This window comes from Eucalyptus grandis, chromosome 8 (assembly GCF_016545825.1).
Source record: "Eucalyptus grandis isolate ANBG69807.140 chromosome 8, ASM1654582v1, whole genome shotgun sequence".
In the NCBI taxonomy this organism is placed as follows: domain Eukaryota; kingdom Viridiplantae; phylum Streptophyta; class Magnoliopsida; order Myrtales; family Myrtaceae; genus Eucalyptus; species Eucalyptus grandis.
The window spans coordinates 16,309,325-16,326,676 of NC_052619.1; the positions used below are offsets into that span (position 1 = coordinate 16,309,325).

The window sequence follows — 17,352 nt, forward strand, 5'->3', positions numbered from 1 at the left end:
GAACATTGGGTAAACCAAGCTAGAGGTGACAATCATTTCTTCTTCTTCTTCTTTTTATTTGTCCTACTCTAACTATGTTTCTCTCACATGTTTATTTTGCCTCTTCATAGAGCATGGTTATCAAACCAAGTGGTAGTCTAACTCGTAGCTCAAAGTTTGACACCCACGATTAAAGACGTTATTTCCAATTAACTTCATCATCAATTCCATTGATTACAATCAATTAATAACAGGCAAACCTTTGCAGACCCAAATTCTTTAAAGCAATGGTGATTTCTCTTTCTGAAGCATTCTTTTCTCAAAGTTCGATCATTAATTCTTCAACCAGGAGCTTCTCTTCATTCATGTCTGATGGTTTTAATTGGTGATGGGCTTAAGGCCTGTCCGCCCATGCTGGGCCCAAAAGGCCCGGCCCACGGAAATAGGGCCCGTGGATGGGGGAAGGTATAAAAGGGAGGAGAGAGAGAGAGAAGACACCTCTTGGCAGAATTGACGTACGTCTTCTCCTCTCCCGCGCATTTTCTCTCAAAAAGAAAAAGAAGAAAAACAGTAAAGCATACGGCACTTTTTTCTTCCCTTCAAGGCGTCATCGGATCGAACAGGGCCAAATCTCTTCCTCTTATCGGCGTCGGTGTCTAATCTGTGGCTAACAAGGTACGCTCGACTCCGTGGTGTGCTTTACGATCGGTGATACGTGTTTTCCGGGCTTCGTCTTCCGCATTGATTTAGGGGTTCGATTTAGTGTTGAATCCGGTTTTCGGGGATCCGTTATTCCCAACATTGGTATCAGAGCCCTAGTTCACGTTTTTCCCGACTTGTTTGACGTTTTTTCATTGATTTTTCGCGAAAACCTTTGGCCATACGGATCGGGGCAAGAAATCCCGACACCCGAGCGCTGTTCGGCCATTTTTCTGAGTTTTCGTAAGTCGAAATCGAATTCTGAAGGCATTGGGTGAAAGAGGTTGTCGAGGCGAGTCCGGCGACATGTCGTGCGCCGCCGGAAGACGCCGCATGCGCCCACACGTGCGGCCAGAAGCCGCTGCGCGTGGGCGTCAAGCGCCAGAAGCGCTGGCATCGGCCAGCGCGTGCGCCACACGCGCCGGCGCGAACCGGCACATGGGTGCTGGCGGCTGGTTGGCCGGGCTGTCACCGGCCGGCGACCCGACCAACGACTCCGACCCGACCCGACCAGCGGATGCCCGGCACGCGCGCCGGCTGACGTCTGCGTGACGTCAGCCCGCGCACGCGCGCGGCACGTGCGGGAGGTTCGCGCGATCCGGCCTGACCGGCCCGGCGGCCCGATCGGTCTGTCCGATCCGACCGGTCCGACGACTTGGCTGTTGACCGTTGACCGGCTGTTGACCCATTGACCGACGATCGTTGACCGTTGACCCGAAAAAAAAGAAAAAAAAGAAAAAAAAAAGGGGGAATTTGTTTCCTTTTCAATTATGTCTGTGTGGGTTAGAGGTAATCCATTTTTTATTCTGCATTTGTTGCATGAATCATGGAAAATTATGTATTTTCCATTTTGTTTATTGTGGATTAAAAGTGATCTATTTTAGTTCTGCATTTGTTGTAGGAACTATGATGTGTTATGCACGGATACCTGCAATCCCGAGAACGGATGAAGGAAGAGCTAGACTGAAAAGGCTGATGAAAGAGTTAGCTGATTATCGGTGGCTTAATGGTGATTTAGTATCACACATGGTCAAGGTCAATTAGATGATGCAGGAAATCATCTAGAATGGTTATCTTATGCCGGACTTTAAGAAGGTGCCGACTTTGATGAACACTCTTCCACCTGAATGGCAAGCAGTGTTAGATCGGTTATGGGAGGTCAACGTGGTCCCGGATTATAGGGGGCTAGTGGAAGCTTTTGTAAGAGAGTACTATAGGATTGAGTTGGCCAAAACTTCAACCCTTAGATTGAGCGCCACATGGCGCAGAGTGAATGCGCCTTGGTGGCGACATGAGAGCTCTCCAAAATTTTTTTCCATGGTTGGTAAATGTGCCTTCAGTTTTCTCAGATATTTTGACTGATAGATTAGAAGGGACATTCCCTGTTTATTTCTTAGATTAATTATGAGATGTTTATTGAGTGTTAAATATCTCTTTCTATGTTGATATTTTGCTTTGTATACATTACTTAGTGTAATGGATTGTTGTATTATGTTGAAATCATTATTGTTTCATTGGATATCAATTATCTCATTTGCTTTTTCGTTGTTGCTGGTTGCTGTGGGTAATTAGTGGGTAGTTTAGAAGTATTATGTAACTTCACAGAATTTATTTTGCATAAGACAATTATATTAATAATAGTTTAAGTTAGGTTTTTTGGAGGATGATTGGAAACGTAGTGACCTTTTTGATTCTGAAACCTTACTTGAAATTATTCATTAATATGATGGGTCTGTGCAAATAGGGATGCATAAATGATAGGCATTAATTATTTGTGCATGTATGTCTGATGTGTTCAGATCGATGTTTTCAGCAACTAAGAACATAATTGCTGATATGAATGGCAACAATTGTGAAATATTGAATATGAAGATTCAATATGTGCTGGAAAAGCAAGAAGCACTAGAAGCTCTTGACCATGTTATGGAAGATCTTGAGGATGCTGTGCGCCACCTTGAGCTGGTAGAGGACCGCTTGAAAATAGAAATTTGCAATGCTGGTTCTAGCTCAGAAAGGGCTTTGAGCTCTAAACGCAAACGTATTGATTCATTCAATATGTGGGAAAGCAAAGGATCAAGTCCTTATTGCAAGAGATCAAGAGTTAACCAACACAAGAGAGGAAAACGTCCTCAAGTGAAGAAAATGTCAAGGGTGAGGTGTTACAATTGTGACAAGAATGGTCACTATGCTCGCGACTGTCGTGAGCCAAAGAAGGTATACACCTCTTGTACATTTGAGAACTTTGATTATGTGTCAAGTTCTGAATTATTGGCTGAATCCAATCCTTTGTGGACTGTAGATTTAGGAAAGACAGACCATGTAGCGAAGGATAGAGAATCATTCATGGAATTCCGACGATACCGACTGGAACTAAGTGGATCTATGTGGGATATAACTCCAGAAATGAAGTTAAAGGGATTGGCACCTACCAGTTGAACATGCGTGGTGGACGCATCTTGTTCCTACATGACGTTCCATATGCTTTAGAGATTCGTCGAAATTTAACGTTTGTTTTAGTGTTGGTTAAACTTGTTCTTTATATGAATTTCCATAATAGAGGTGTAGATTTGTATTTGGATACAAACTACTATAGTTGTTGTCACTTTCTAGATGGTTTCATTGTACTATATGTTGACTATGGTGATGTCAATATTTGTTATTCCCTTATTTCACGTCTCCTAATTCATATGATAATGATGTGATTATGTGGCATGCTAGACTTGGTCATATTGGCCAACAACGTATGAATAGACTAGCCAAAAATGGCTTGTTGGGCAACATTGAAAAAGTCGATTTGCCCAGATGTGAGCATTGCCTAGTAGGGAAAACGACAAATAAACCATTTGAAAAAGATAAAGAGCTGAATTTCCTCTGCATTTAATCCATTATGATGTATGTGGTTCAATGAATGTGAGAAGAAGGCATGGGGTTGTTTATTTCATCACTTTTATAGATGATTATACTCGATTCGGATATGTCTATTTGATTTCTCATAAATTTGAAGCATTATGTTGTTTCAAAAGGTTTATGAACTTGGTTGAAATCAATTAGACAAGAAAATAAAAGTATTGAGATCCGATCGAGGTTGAGAATATTTATCTGATGAGTTCAGAAAATAATGTGATGAAAAGGAATAGAAATACAGTTGTCTATTCCATATACTCCTCAACAAAATGGTGTTGCAGAGAGAAGAAATAGAACCCTACTGGAAATGGTTAGGTCCATGATGGCGCATGCTAACTTACATATCACTTTTTGGAGTGATGCGTTGTTAACTACTACCTATATACTTAACCGGGTGCCTTCCAAATCAGTTAGTTCCACTCCATATGAGTTATGGACAGATAGAAAACCGGACTTAAATTTTCTTAAGCCATGAGGTTGTGCTGCCTATACTCATGAGTCCTCTCACAAGTTTGGGAAATTAGGTCCTAAAGGCAAGAAGAGTATTTTAATGAGATACTCCGAACACTCGAAAGGGTATGTGTTCGTAGGTGAGCAGGAAAGTGGGAGTATAACTGAATTTGAATCACGAGATGTCACACTCTTAGTGGATGAATTTCCTAAGAAGGGCGAAATAGGGGAAGAATACTCCCTATTTAAAACCTTGGATCAAGATAATGATATTAGAGGAGTTCGTCCAAGTGGGAGTAATATGAGAAGTGATGAATTGAATTCAACTCATTCTCAATTACAACCACATAATGAGATGATATCGTCATTATCTAATCCGAGTGGGAGCATAATGGGGAATGATGTGCTGGGAGAATGATGTGCTAAGTGTACATTCTCCCATATAGTGAACAAGTTACCAAAGTATTCCCCGTCGACGTTTCGACATTGAAGGGGAAACTTTTATGGTTACTCCACAAGATGAGGATGAGCCAAGAAATATTAATGAGGCTCTGAATTGCCCTAGTAAGGAAAAATGGATTTATGCAATGAAAGAGGAGATGGAGTCAATGAAATCAAACCAAGTCTAGGAACTGGTTGATCTTCCAAAAGGGACGCAGAGCTATTGGGAACAAGTGGGTTCTCAAAATAAAGCGAAAAGCTGATGGCTCAATAGAAAGGCATAAGACTCGCCTTATGGCGAAGGGGTATAATTAATAGGAATGAATAGATTATAAAGATACGTTTTCTCCTGTAGTAAGATTTATCTCGATTTGCATTATTCTGGCAATAGTGGCTAGTATGGATCTTGAGTTACATCAAATGGATGTAAAGACTGCTTTCCTCAATAGAGAATTAGAGGAAGAAACATATATGGAACAACATGTTGGTTTCATAGTGAAAGGCCAAGAAGAAAATGTATGTCAACTTTTGAGGTCGATATATGGCCTTAAGCAGTCATTAAGACAATGGTATATACGATTTTATAATGCCATAATGGCATATGATTTTACAATGATAGATGAGGATTATTGTATAAATATCAAAAGATCCATAGATCTATTTGTGATCATATGATTATATGTTGATGATATACCAATTGCCGGAAGCAATATGGAACTTGTCAATACTGTCAAGAGTTGGTTGTCTTCCAACTTTGAGATGAATGATATGGGATTGTAAACCCATAGATGCTCCTATTGCAAAAGGTGAAGGATTGAGCCATAGACTGTGTCCAAGGACTCCACAAGAGAAGGAACAAATGAAACATGTTCCTTATACTAGTGCTGTTGGGAGCTTAATGTACGCTATGATGTGTACAAGACTTGACATATGTTATGCAGTTGGAATGGTGAGCATATACAAATCCAATTCAGGTCAAGCACGTTGGAAAGCCGTTAAATGAATACTAAGGTATCTAAAGAGGACTGCTGATTACACGTTGAGTTATTATGGAAAGGATCTGCAACTCAAAGGCTATTCTGATGCTGATTGGAGAGGAGATTTAGATAAAAGAAAATCTACCTTTGGGTTTGTTTTCTTACCGAATAATGGCACCATATGTTGGAGCAGTAAGAAACAAAAGTGTATAGCCTTGTCCACGATGGAAAATGAGTTCGTGGCATTATCAGCAGCAATAAAAGAAGATGTTTGGCTTAAGAGATTATTGGATCATTTAGGTATTATTGGAAGTGCTGCAGATTTGTTATTGGTTAACTGCCATAGCCAAGCAGCGAAAGCGTACACCAAAGATCCAAAATATCATGGCAAGACCAAACCTATAGATACCAAGTATAATCTTGTCAAAGATATGATTGCACGAAAAGATGTGAACTTAGAGTACATACTATGCATAGAATGGTAGCAGATCCTATGGAAAAGCCAATACCTAGAGATGTGTTTTGTGGCCATATGAAATCTCTAGGATTGCGTAGAGGCTGATGTACTGAATATTGTAATTTCCCTAAGTGTTCACATTTGATGAATTTGCGTTTTTATCATTAATGCCTATGAATCTTTGTTTGATCTTTATGCATCTTAATGCTCAGTGCATTACTTTAAGTTGAGAAAGTATGTCAGACAGATATGAGATTAGCCCACTCACACAGGTAATCGCCTCTATTTACTGTGTGATAGATAGAGATGAGACTATTTTTAAGCTTATTATCTAGGTGATAATCGAGAGCTCAAGCTTAAAATACGTATGTCACATTAACTAAGTGTTAAGATGAGAACATAATACTAACTATGTCCGAAAGTAAAGTCACCCACATATTTTACTTTATCTGTCTATGATGCCAGATGTGAGTTCTGATGAATTTTATGATTGAGTAGATACGTGAACTCAAGTTAGACATAGGGTATGTCTGAACTATCATCTGTACGGTATTGAAAGTGTAGACATACGCTCCATGGGAAAGGAGTTAATACTGTAATACGTATTTCATACTACGTATGCATGAGACGACCAATAAGAGTGGCAAAAAGTTTGATCTCAACTTTTATGACGTGTGAGACTCTTGAGGAAAAGAGTTCCTCAATTTTTTTGTCCCCTCATGACTCTTACTTATTCTCAAGATTTTATTTAGTGTTTGCTATCTTAGGATGTTGCCAATGGTCATGAGTTGATTCGATCTAATGGGACATTTCTAGAAAAGCAAGCTGAACTGAAATTGAGAGTTTGAAGGAAAGAGGAAGATCGATTTTGGAGAATCACATTGTAGTTTTGTATTCACCGGTTAACCAATTATGACTGTCTTTGGGATAATCATAATTGTGAATACAATATATATATATATATATATATATATATATATATCATTGTTTAAAAGAGATCAAGAGAGATATAAATGTGATCGATCGATCTAGGTTACTGCATACTAAATCTACTCGGAGTGTGATGCCCATTATGAGCTGCTATATATTCCTAACAGATGTATGGCAACGAGCTCTCAAAGTATGCTGGTTGCACAGATTATTCACCGGTATGAATGTTGAAAAGAGGTAAAGAGAATCATGTTCAGCCCACCATGTGAGAGTGGGAGATGATGGTTTTAATTGGTGATGGGCTTAAGGCCCGTCCGCCCATGCTGGGCCCAAAAGGCCCGGCCCACGGGAATAGGGCCCGTGGATGGGGGAAGGTATAAAAGGGAGGAGAGAGAGAGAGAGAAGACACCTCTTGGCAGAATTGACGTACGTCTTCTCCTCTCCCGCGCATTCTCTCTCAAAAAAAAGAAGAAGAAAAACAGTAAAAGCATATGGCACTTTTTTCTTCCCTTCAAGGCGTCATCGGATCGAACATGGCCAAATCTCTTCCTCTTATCGGCGTCGGTGTCTAATCTGTGGCTAACAAGGTACGCTCGACTCTATGGTGTGTTTTACGATCGGTGATACGTGTTTTCCCGGGCTTCGTCTTCCGCATTGATTTAGGGGTTCGATTTAGTGTCGAATCCGGTTTTCGGGGATCCGTTATTCCCAACAATGTCCAATACTCCTGACCCGTTGAGCATCTCGCCCATGTGAAATGTCTTTTCTTGTATAATTCCGGTCATATTGCCAAATACATATGCTGAAAATAAACGATTCTATAAGATACACTGTCAGTGTAAAGTACTTTTGGAAAAAAAAAAAATCTCTTACCTGCTAATGGAATAAACTTAGTAGCTAAAATATGAAAAGGGAATACGTGTAAGCAGTTGAGCTTATCATGTATAAGGGTTTCTTTTGCACCGTCAGTGTATAAAAACAAAACCGGAAGAAAGATAACGACTCATGGTGTTTCGGTTCTACATATCCCGCTTTCCTGGATAAACATGGACTATAATTGACGATAACCAAAAATAGTGATTAAATGTTTCCTCCCATTGGCGATTGTTTGTAATATTTATCCATCAAGCTTCATTATTGAAATTTTCTTTAATTTGACGTATACTAAAGCAAAATGATAATGATGCTGATGCTGATGATGATGATAATTTGATTTGGTGTTCTCAATGACGTGCGGTAGAGAGCTGAGTTGCAGTATCAAGAAGGACCCCAATCGACAATCACAAACCAGTTGATATGTGGAGTAGCATCTTTATGTTGGCACATCTTACAGCGAATTCAGCAACATGCTTCGCTCCAAATGCATTGACAGCTAGTGCAATGTCATATCTGCGGGAAAAAAATGGCAGTAAACACAACATAGCATGAAGAAAAAGAAACGAATCATTTGAATTATTATAAATTGAGCGGCAAAGGCAAAATTATCGCTATGTACCTTTCGTCAAATTTTGTAGTTGCGGCGGAGTTAACGATTATGTCTATTTCTTTCCACATCTCCGACCTCAAATCAAAATTATGTACTCCCAAGTTCTCGCAAGAAACGTCACCAGGAATTGGAGACAATTTCTCCACAATTGAATTGAAATTCTCTGCCCATTTTTCCCTCAAAACATCGAATAACTTCTTCTGTAGGAGCTGTTCGCGATGTGCTCATTATATAAGACCTCATCTAGAACATATGTATAATGTGCAAAAATACTCTTTATAAAATTCAAAAGGTAGTAAGAGCATGTAGTTGTGTCTCAGGATATAATACGCATCCCTGGGTAAAAGAAGTGCCAGTGAGATTTAACTAATAACATCTCGGGGTTTATTTTTATTCAAGCCAAAAAGAATGAGAATTTTTTTTATTCTTCGCCCTATTATAGCGAGGAAAAAAAAAAACACAGAATGTGTACCCGATATATTCAGTTATTTAACTCCATAAATATACTTGAAAGTTTACCATAGAAAACCATTCTATATGCATTAAAACATAAGGAAACCCACATGAGGTTCCAAAAGTAACTTCTCATCGTATATGTTAAAAAATGGTAAGCACCATTGTATCACGGGAAAAGTATAAAAAAAGTCCAAAACCTATTATATTAGTATTAATTCAGTCATAAATCTTTTAAATAAACCAATTTAATCTATCCTTTCGCATTTGATATCAATTAAGTCAATCTGACCAATTTAAATAAAAAATTGTTGAGGTGGATGCCGATCCTACATGACACAACCTCATTAGCCATAGGAGAGGTCGTTGGCTCTCACCTAGATCCAAGCGAGGGTCACCTGTTGGCTAGTGAGTGCCTCTACGCCCTCGTCAACCACAAGTGAGGGAGCAGAGGCGCTCGATCATAGCGGGTGAGGCCATTTGACAAGGACATGGGGCCCTTGCCTAGATCCAAGCGAGGGTCGTGATTCCCTCACTTGGTCTAGGCAAGGCATCGTGGCCTTCACCCATGGCAAGCGAAGGTCGTGGCTCCCTCACCTAGGGTCGATGAGGGTGCAAAGGCCCTCAATGGCCAAGAGGGTAAAGAAAATGAAAAAAATGAAAAAATATTAAAAAATTCTACAAAAATGATAAAATTATAAAAAAATTTCCACATTAGCGTCAATCGTGCGAAGTAGAACTGCTAGAGTTTATGTTAGTAATTTCTAATATAAATTGGCTAGATGAATTGAATTGATACTAATGCGAAAAGATTTAACAATCGAAAGATTTATAACTAAATTGGTAACAATGTAATATATTTATGACTTTTTTTTTTTAAAATATACTTTTCTCATTCTATCACTATCTAGGAAGATAATAGTAACGGCTCAATCAAATGCTATGATGAATATAAAACAAGAACCGACTTTATCATGCCAATCCCAATTTAGGGTTTATCTGGAAACCTATTACCTCTTCATGTAACCGACGTATAGCTGATTGTTTATCCGTAGCTCTAATATGGAGGAACATTTTCTTCACATTTGGTTGAATTCGGAGTATCTTCTCCACAAAAACTATGTCAAAACAATAAATACAAACAAGAGCATGTCAATTGGGAACAAGACGATTTTTAATATTTATATGCATCTCAAATAAATTATTCTTGAGAAAATAGATCGTAATAACAGAGAAATATGCTTATAACCCCCGTAGACGCGTGTGTGTGTGCATGCGTTACGCATGCATCCCATTTCTTTTTTCTGTCCCCAAAGGAAGCCTTCGCCCAGGAGTATACTGGACTGATTTATATACATAAATATACTGTGTAGAGAGAGAGAGAGAGAGTACCCTTGGCTAGGAAACCCGTGGCGCCAGTAACTAGTATGGTCTTGTTTTCTAGAAATCGGACTATATCTAACTCCATCGCAAATGAATTTTCGATCCACCGAGCTTAGAAATAGAGAGAGAATTTGGATGTGGTACTTTCTGAGGCAAATGGTCCATCTTCCGGTGGATTTTTTTATACCCATAGCAATCAATGCAATTTTTCGGCTGGAAAAGTTATATGATGTGATGTTTGATGTAACACTTACGAGAACATTGCTATTCAATTGCCTAATCATTGATATGTCAACATCATTCTTGAAAATCTCATTAAAAGATAAATTGCATACTTGGCTTGTTATAAATAAAAAAAATATAGTGAATTTCTTATCCATATAAAATAGACTGTTATAGTTAAAACTTCATCTGGGAAATGTGACGATTACTAAATAAGTAGAGCTTAATTGAACAATACATGTCTCGCCATATGTCTAAACACTTTCTAAGATTATTTTTTGTTAAGTGGGTGAAGTATAAAAGTATTGGGCCCTAAGTGAGCTTGCCGAAACCTTTGCCAGTAAAACAACTATTGTTATAATGAAAACACTCATGAAAGTATAAATCTGATCAATAAACCTTTGGTCATCCTATTTCTATAAAACATTTGTATAGGTAAAAATTAAAGCACGCCCTGAACTACACTTATCAGTTTCATAAGGATTCCAGTCTTACTAATTAATTTCAAGAATATTTTTGGTTGCACAATGTATAGTGCAACTTTTATTTGAGGAATCGATATTGATGATGCTAGATATAAAGTAATCATGCAAAAAGACACAAATTTTTTACATATGTTTTATTGCTTAATTGACTGGTCAGAATTAAAAAGTAAACTTCGTGCATGAGCCTAGTATGATATTGAAAGAAAATCCCAGCATTACCTTCAACTTTCCCTCTAATGGTGAACTCGCTTACTTTGTAATCATATTTCCTTTCTTTGGCCACCAGTGTGATCATAGGTCACTTAGTGATTTCTGGATCAATTCATAGTCATCACCTCATCCTCAGGAGATTTATTAGTGAAAGCCCAAACGGACTCATTAACAAATTTAAATTTCTACTTTGATGTGGATTCTCTCTGCATAACACACATGCACCTCAGTATATTTCCCCCCACTTGCGAGCCTCCTTTCTTAGATTTGTGACCCCTTTAATCGAAGCATCCTTTTGCTCAGTTTATCTCAACACGAGTCTCCACCTTCGTCCTTTGCACCACAATAGACATTATTATTATTTCGACCAAAAAAAAAAAAACAATAGACATTATTGCTGACAACAATAATTGTAGATAAAGGAGGCTATTCCTGACACAGTGTAAGATCATGATACGAATGGGACATGAATTTCTCAAGAAATCTTAATACAACACGACTCAGCACAACTTAACTCGAAACTGACACAAATTAGCATATTTTCATTATTTTTCAATGAAAAACATTTTATAAACATACTGAAACATTTTGTAATATCACAAACATACCCAAGCAGAGGACTAAAAATATAAAGAACTGACAACCCTACCCGTAGTCTCATATGGACTACCTTGTGATGCATGGCAACTACATCCAGGAATTGTTATTTACACCTCCACGTCTACCTTACCCATGATCTTTCAACCTGACCGTATAACGATGGCAATCCTAATCGACTACTTATGAAGATGTTCAAACTCCTTCAAGATATACACTAAACATTGATACACATTTTGTGTTGAGTAATCAATATTTTAACTATGATATTACTCGTTGAAAGCATGCAGCAAAACTTCGGTAAGTTATCTTGGAGAGGATCTCCAAAAGGTCGAAACCTAACACAATGACAGCTTCTCTATCACGCAATAGTTCTTTTTGCTTTATGGGTAAACTTGACTGAGCATAAAGTCTAGGCATCGGAGCATCTGTGAGACTATAACTTACAACCATACGGACCGAGGTGGAGAAAATGCAGAACCCATCGCGCCAAAAGGGTTGTGACTATCTTTCCTAAAAAAAATTAGTAACAGAATAGACTATAGCCTTACAGACGAAATGGTCTCAAGCAATTTAAATCCAGAAGCAGTATGGTTAAACACAATGCAGTCTTCTCCTTTTGTTTTAAGCAGAACGACAATAAACGAACAGTAATAAGATTTCTTGCCCGGGTACACTCGAGTCAAATCAAACATGTCCATCGGCGTGGGTGTCCTTTCGACCATAGCTGCTATTTGCTATTAGTGCTTTCGTGGGGGCTTCTATGGTTTCTTGATGTGCCGTTCCCCGTCGTGATTGCGTCTGTTTTATGGCAAGTTCATAAACATTTAAAACTTAAAAAATTTGTCAACAATGACAAAGATGGATCTATCATTTTGATCTAATTAAAAATTTTAAGATCGAATTCATATTGTAGAATAGATTTAAAAAAATTTCACAATTATTCCAATATTTGTATATATGATCTGCTGAAGCACCATGTATAGGTGGCATGGAAATAATTGATTGGAGATCATTTTTTTTTATATATGTAAAGACTATTTCTACCATGTTAGAGATCCTACCATCTGAAAAGTTGAAACTATTAAGGCTCCGTTTATTTTGTGAAAAACAAATATTTAGAAAACATTTCGCTAAAAGTAATTTTTATATTGCTCAAGATAATTAGCCAATAAAAAAATATTTTATTATCTCTAGTAATTTATGTTTAAATGTTTTAGTAAACGATAAAAAAAAAACTGTTTTTTCAGAGCAATACAAGTAATTATTTTAGGAAAATATTTTTAAAATTATTTATTATCAGCAAAACAAACGCAACCCAAATGTAGGGATGGTACATGTCTACGTGGTGCGAGACTCTCCATGGGGAAGATTTGATTGAACATCATTTTTTACAATATATTAATAGTCTATTTGACTTCCGATACCATTGGCAATTCAATTAAACGTGGTGCAGAAAATAATGACGAATGGGTGTTACACCACTTGATCCATGTCCACAAAATAGAATAGTATCCACGCGGTTCACGATGCTAATTAGTGCACATCCAGACTATTCTACTATATTAACTGCATCATTGCTTACCTGAGCTTGAAAGCAATGCCAACTCCAGGAAATTGAGTTTTCTTGAGATGGTCCACCGAATAGATCCATCTCGAATCAAAGTAGATGACGCTTTCCAAGTCTACTCCACTCTTAGCGGCAGTGGCTCTCAAGCTTCCGAATGAATCGTCAAAACTGGGTCAATAGTCACAGCAGGGAAACAAAGAATAAGAGATTTTTATGAATAATGCGTTAATATTCTCTCAGATACTTGACTCAGTTCTACTTGCATGGTCAAGTTGTTTTTCAAGTTGCACGATAAGGCAATTCGGTTTATCTCTCTAAATTTAGACGATTTAATCTGACCACTATGAGCACAACTTTTAAGGGCAATAAAAGTGAATGGTTAATATACTGCATGCAGATTAGTCACTGCACCGAAGCTTACACTCCTTGGAGAATACATCACAGGTCCATACAGATCTGCTTAAGTGTTGACCTTTTTCTCCAGGTCAGCATGCAAGCCTGCCGGCCGGCCACCCTGGGCCCCTTTTGAGGGCCCGAGCCTCTTCATTTCCCTGTACCCGGCCAGGATTGGTTACCCGGGAAAGGCATTGCGGGGATCCAAGGGGTTACCCACCTTCCTATGGGAGGGTGTGGCCGGTAACCCAGTAGGGCCGGTATATTTCTCGAGCCCCGATTCCTGGGCTCTACCCAGTTCTTCACGCCTAGGAGTTTCCTCTTGGGTTCCGTCCCATGGGCTTGACGGGAGCCTTTTAAAGACCTGCTTAGGTCTAACCCGCCAAACTTTTTGTTAACCCACTTGTAGCATCTTCATCCAAAATAATGCCAAGAAAGTGAAGAAAACTCTTTTTTCGCAGAACAAAGTCTATATGATTTCTTTATGCCTATGCATTTCTCAATATAAAAAAGTGTGGGTACTCTTTCTTGGTTTCCTTGTCATGTTACAAGCAAGTTATATGAAGCTTGCATAGTGCATAGCCAGATTGTCCCTCTGAGTGACAAGAGTAATTGTCCCTTTGAGTGACATGAGCGAGTTGTGAGGTAATGAGGGTATTAGCTGTGAAAGGTTCTACAATAGACTTGCTCTACCCGGAAACTGGACTAGACTGTCTTTAAAATCGGTCAGATTCTTAGTTTTTGTTGGAACCAGTCTTGTTCTGGTTTGACTCCTAGTTCCAAGTGAAAAATGCAAACTGATTTCATAAAACACAAAACCCCTAATTTTTATCTTGGCATCTTTTTCTCAGAAAAATTATCAAAAAAATCCTAAACTTATTGCATTTTTTTTTTCAATTTAGTCTATTCGACCAAATTTGGCCGGCTAGTGCTAACGTGAATGCCAGCCGGCCTCGACAGACAATTTTTAAATAATATTTTGTTTTTTGTTTTTTTAATTTTTTTAAAATTTTAAATTTCAATTTTTCTTTTCTTTTTCTCCTCTCTCCTTCTTCTCCTTCTCCAGTGACCAGCCAAATAGAAGGGCTAATCGCTAGACAATGGCAAGCTCGCCTGGCCGTCATTGGGTGAGGGTGAGCTCACCTCGCCAATGGACGGTGAGGCTGACCTCGCCCATGTTTGGTAAGGCAAGCCCTCGCTAGTGGCTAGGTGAGGCCTGCTCATCGGATCTGGGCAAGATCAGCCTTGCTATCCATTGGCGAGGTGAGCCCTTGCTAGATTCGGCGAGGCCTCGCCTCGTCAATAGCTAGACAAGCTCACCTTCACCCAACGACAATGAGGCAAGCTTGCCATTAGCTGGCAACCGACCCTCCCTTTAGCCAATCGCTAGAGAAGGGGAAGAGGAGGGAGAGAAAGAAAAAGAGAGAATATTATCAAAAATAAAATAAAAAAAGAATATTATCAAAAAATTGTCCACCAGCACCTGCTGGCGTCCACGTCAGCATTGGTTAGCCAAATTGGGTCAAATGGACCGAATTGGTATAATTGTAAAAAAATTATGATTGAATTAGCAATAAAAAAATGTTTATGACTAAATTGAAAATGGTAAAAATCACCAAAAACCCTAAACTATAGCCACTATGACACATTTACCCCAAACTTTTACCCATGTGACACATTCACCCCAAACTTGTGTAGTATGACACATTTTCTCTTAACTTTTGTTTTATGACATCAAAAACCCCAAACTTTTTTTCTATGACATCAAATTTTGGGATAAATGTGTCACATGAATAAAAATTTGGGGTTTTTGTGTTACAAAATAGAAGTTTAAGATCTTTGGTATTACAAAAATATAAGTTCAGGTTTTTTGGTACCACGGAAAAAAAATTATGATAAATGTGTTAAACGGGTATAAGTTTGAGGTTTTTGACGTCACCAAAAAAAAGTGTATGGTAAATGTGTCACTGTTAGTAAAATTTGGAATTTTTTTGTGACTTTTTCCCGTTGGAAAGATAATTCTCTCTCTCTCTCTCTCTCTCTCACACACACACACACACACAACTCACCTTCCTCCTCGCTCACTTGCGGCGTGCACTTGCTCGTGCCCTAGCTCGTTTGAGCTTGCAACCCTCATGGGAAAAAAGTTCAACAAATTACATAATATAAGTTAAGAGAATTAAATAATTGTGAGAGTTTTCCATAACAATGATGTAATTTGCCACTTTAAATTTATTAATATTTTGTAATTATGGAAAATTATCACATTCTCATCTTAGGTGACCTACTTATTTATATTAATTAGTTTGTATTCTTTGCTTTATAACATGTATTGTTTATTTTACTTTAGTTATGAATTAAGTGGACAATAAATTATAATGGGCTGTATAATATAACAATCTGTACTTTAATAGATTACTGGTAATTAATATATAGCAATGTGATTTTATCATAAACAGGCTGGGGGATTAATTGAACGGGACTAAGGCTGACCCGGCCCGTGTCCACCATTTGTTCCGCGAGGCAATTTTCATGAGGAAAATTTGTCCCATTGGAAAAGGGGCGCCGGTTGTCGTGTCTCTATGCGTGCGAGTCAAAAAAAAAGCATTTTATTCCTAATTTTTTTATAGGCTTTGTCCATAATTACAAAGGCCTCTTCCTATTAGGGTAAATGACCCCATGAATGCATTTTTAACACTATGGAACTCCAAAATTTAATGTCAATTAGTTGGTTCATACCTTTTCATCATTCGTCCTGTGAGGTAGTTGGCATTTCAGTTAATTGTATTGAATTATTACTTAGCATTATTATAAGGACCCACGCGCTAAGGTGGATGGGATGAGAGACTGATGGGATTTTGATTGGCACACAATCGATGCCCAATTACATTGCATTAATTAAACACCGCAAAATCTCGCTATGTTTTTCCGTGAAGAAAATGTGGCTCATTACAGTTGTCAAATAATCGATCTATGCTTCAGCCAAGCAATAAATTAAATGATCATCCATAGATAAATCGATCTATGAATTGTGATGTTTGGACTACTGCCTCAATGATTTCTAACAAAAATAGACTAAAATAATTACATTGGATTGATGGGATAATTTTTTCAAAATTTGTTGCTTGGACTAGTATGGCATCTCCATCATAGGCTGTCCTACAATGCAAGATGACATCGATAATTACACTCAACATGACAATTCGGGTGTATGTTAAGCCCCAACATAAGGAGGTCTCACATCATTTAGGAGAAGCTAACCCACTCTACATATAACCTTCAAGGCTACTCTTACCTCACAAGAGCTCTTTTGGAGTTGGGAACCTTAATGGATATTAATGCTAGGTGTAGTGGATCAGGGTATATGTTAAGCCTATATGGAATGGAGCCAACTCACTCAGCATCTAACCTTCAAGGCACAAGAGCTCTTTCAGAAATAAAAACTTTAGTGCTTGAGGCCCAAACAGCTATGTGGAAGAGAGTTTCACATCGTTTTGGAGAACCTTAGTGTCTCAGGCCCAAATAGCTATATGACCAGATTGATGATACCTTCTACCAAAAAAGAAAAGAAATTGATGAGACCATTTTCATTTGAGTACAAAATACATTGTATGATTTGCGTGTGCAAATAGCCCTATGGAATGGAGCCAACTCACTCTGTATATAACCTTCAAGGCACAAGAGCTCTTTCGGAAATAAAAACTTTGTTGATTGAG

At 38.3% G+C, this 17,352-nt stretch overlaps 1 protein-coding gene across 1 annotated transcript; it reads right to left on the bottom strand.

Annotated features, from left to right (window-relative positions):
• Positions 1–1,582: 1,582 nt before the first annotated feature.
• LOC104456840 (probable fatty acyl-CoA reductase 4) lies at positions 1,583–10,277 on the bottom strand. Its single transcript, XM_039299647.1, has 6 exons — positions 10,169–10,277; positions 9,791–9,894; positions 8,333–8,532; positions 8,126–8,226; positions 7,563–7,639; positions 1,583–1,606 (listed from the first exon to the last, which is right to left on the bottom strand). The coding sequence occupies exons 1-6, from the start codon at positions 10,242–10,244 to the stop codon at positions 1,583–1,585; spliced, it is 582 nt and encodes a 193-aa protein (XP_039155581.1). The 5' UTR covers positions 10,245–10,277.
• Positions 10,278–17,352: the final 7,075 nt, after the last annotated feature.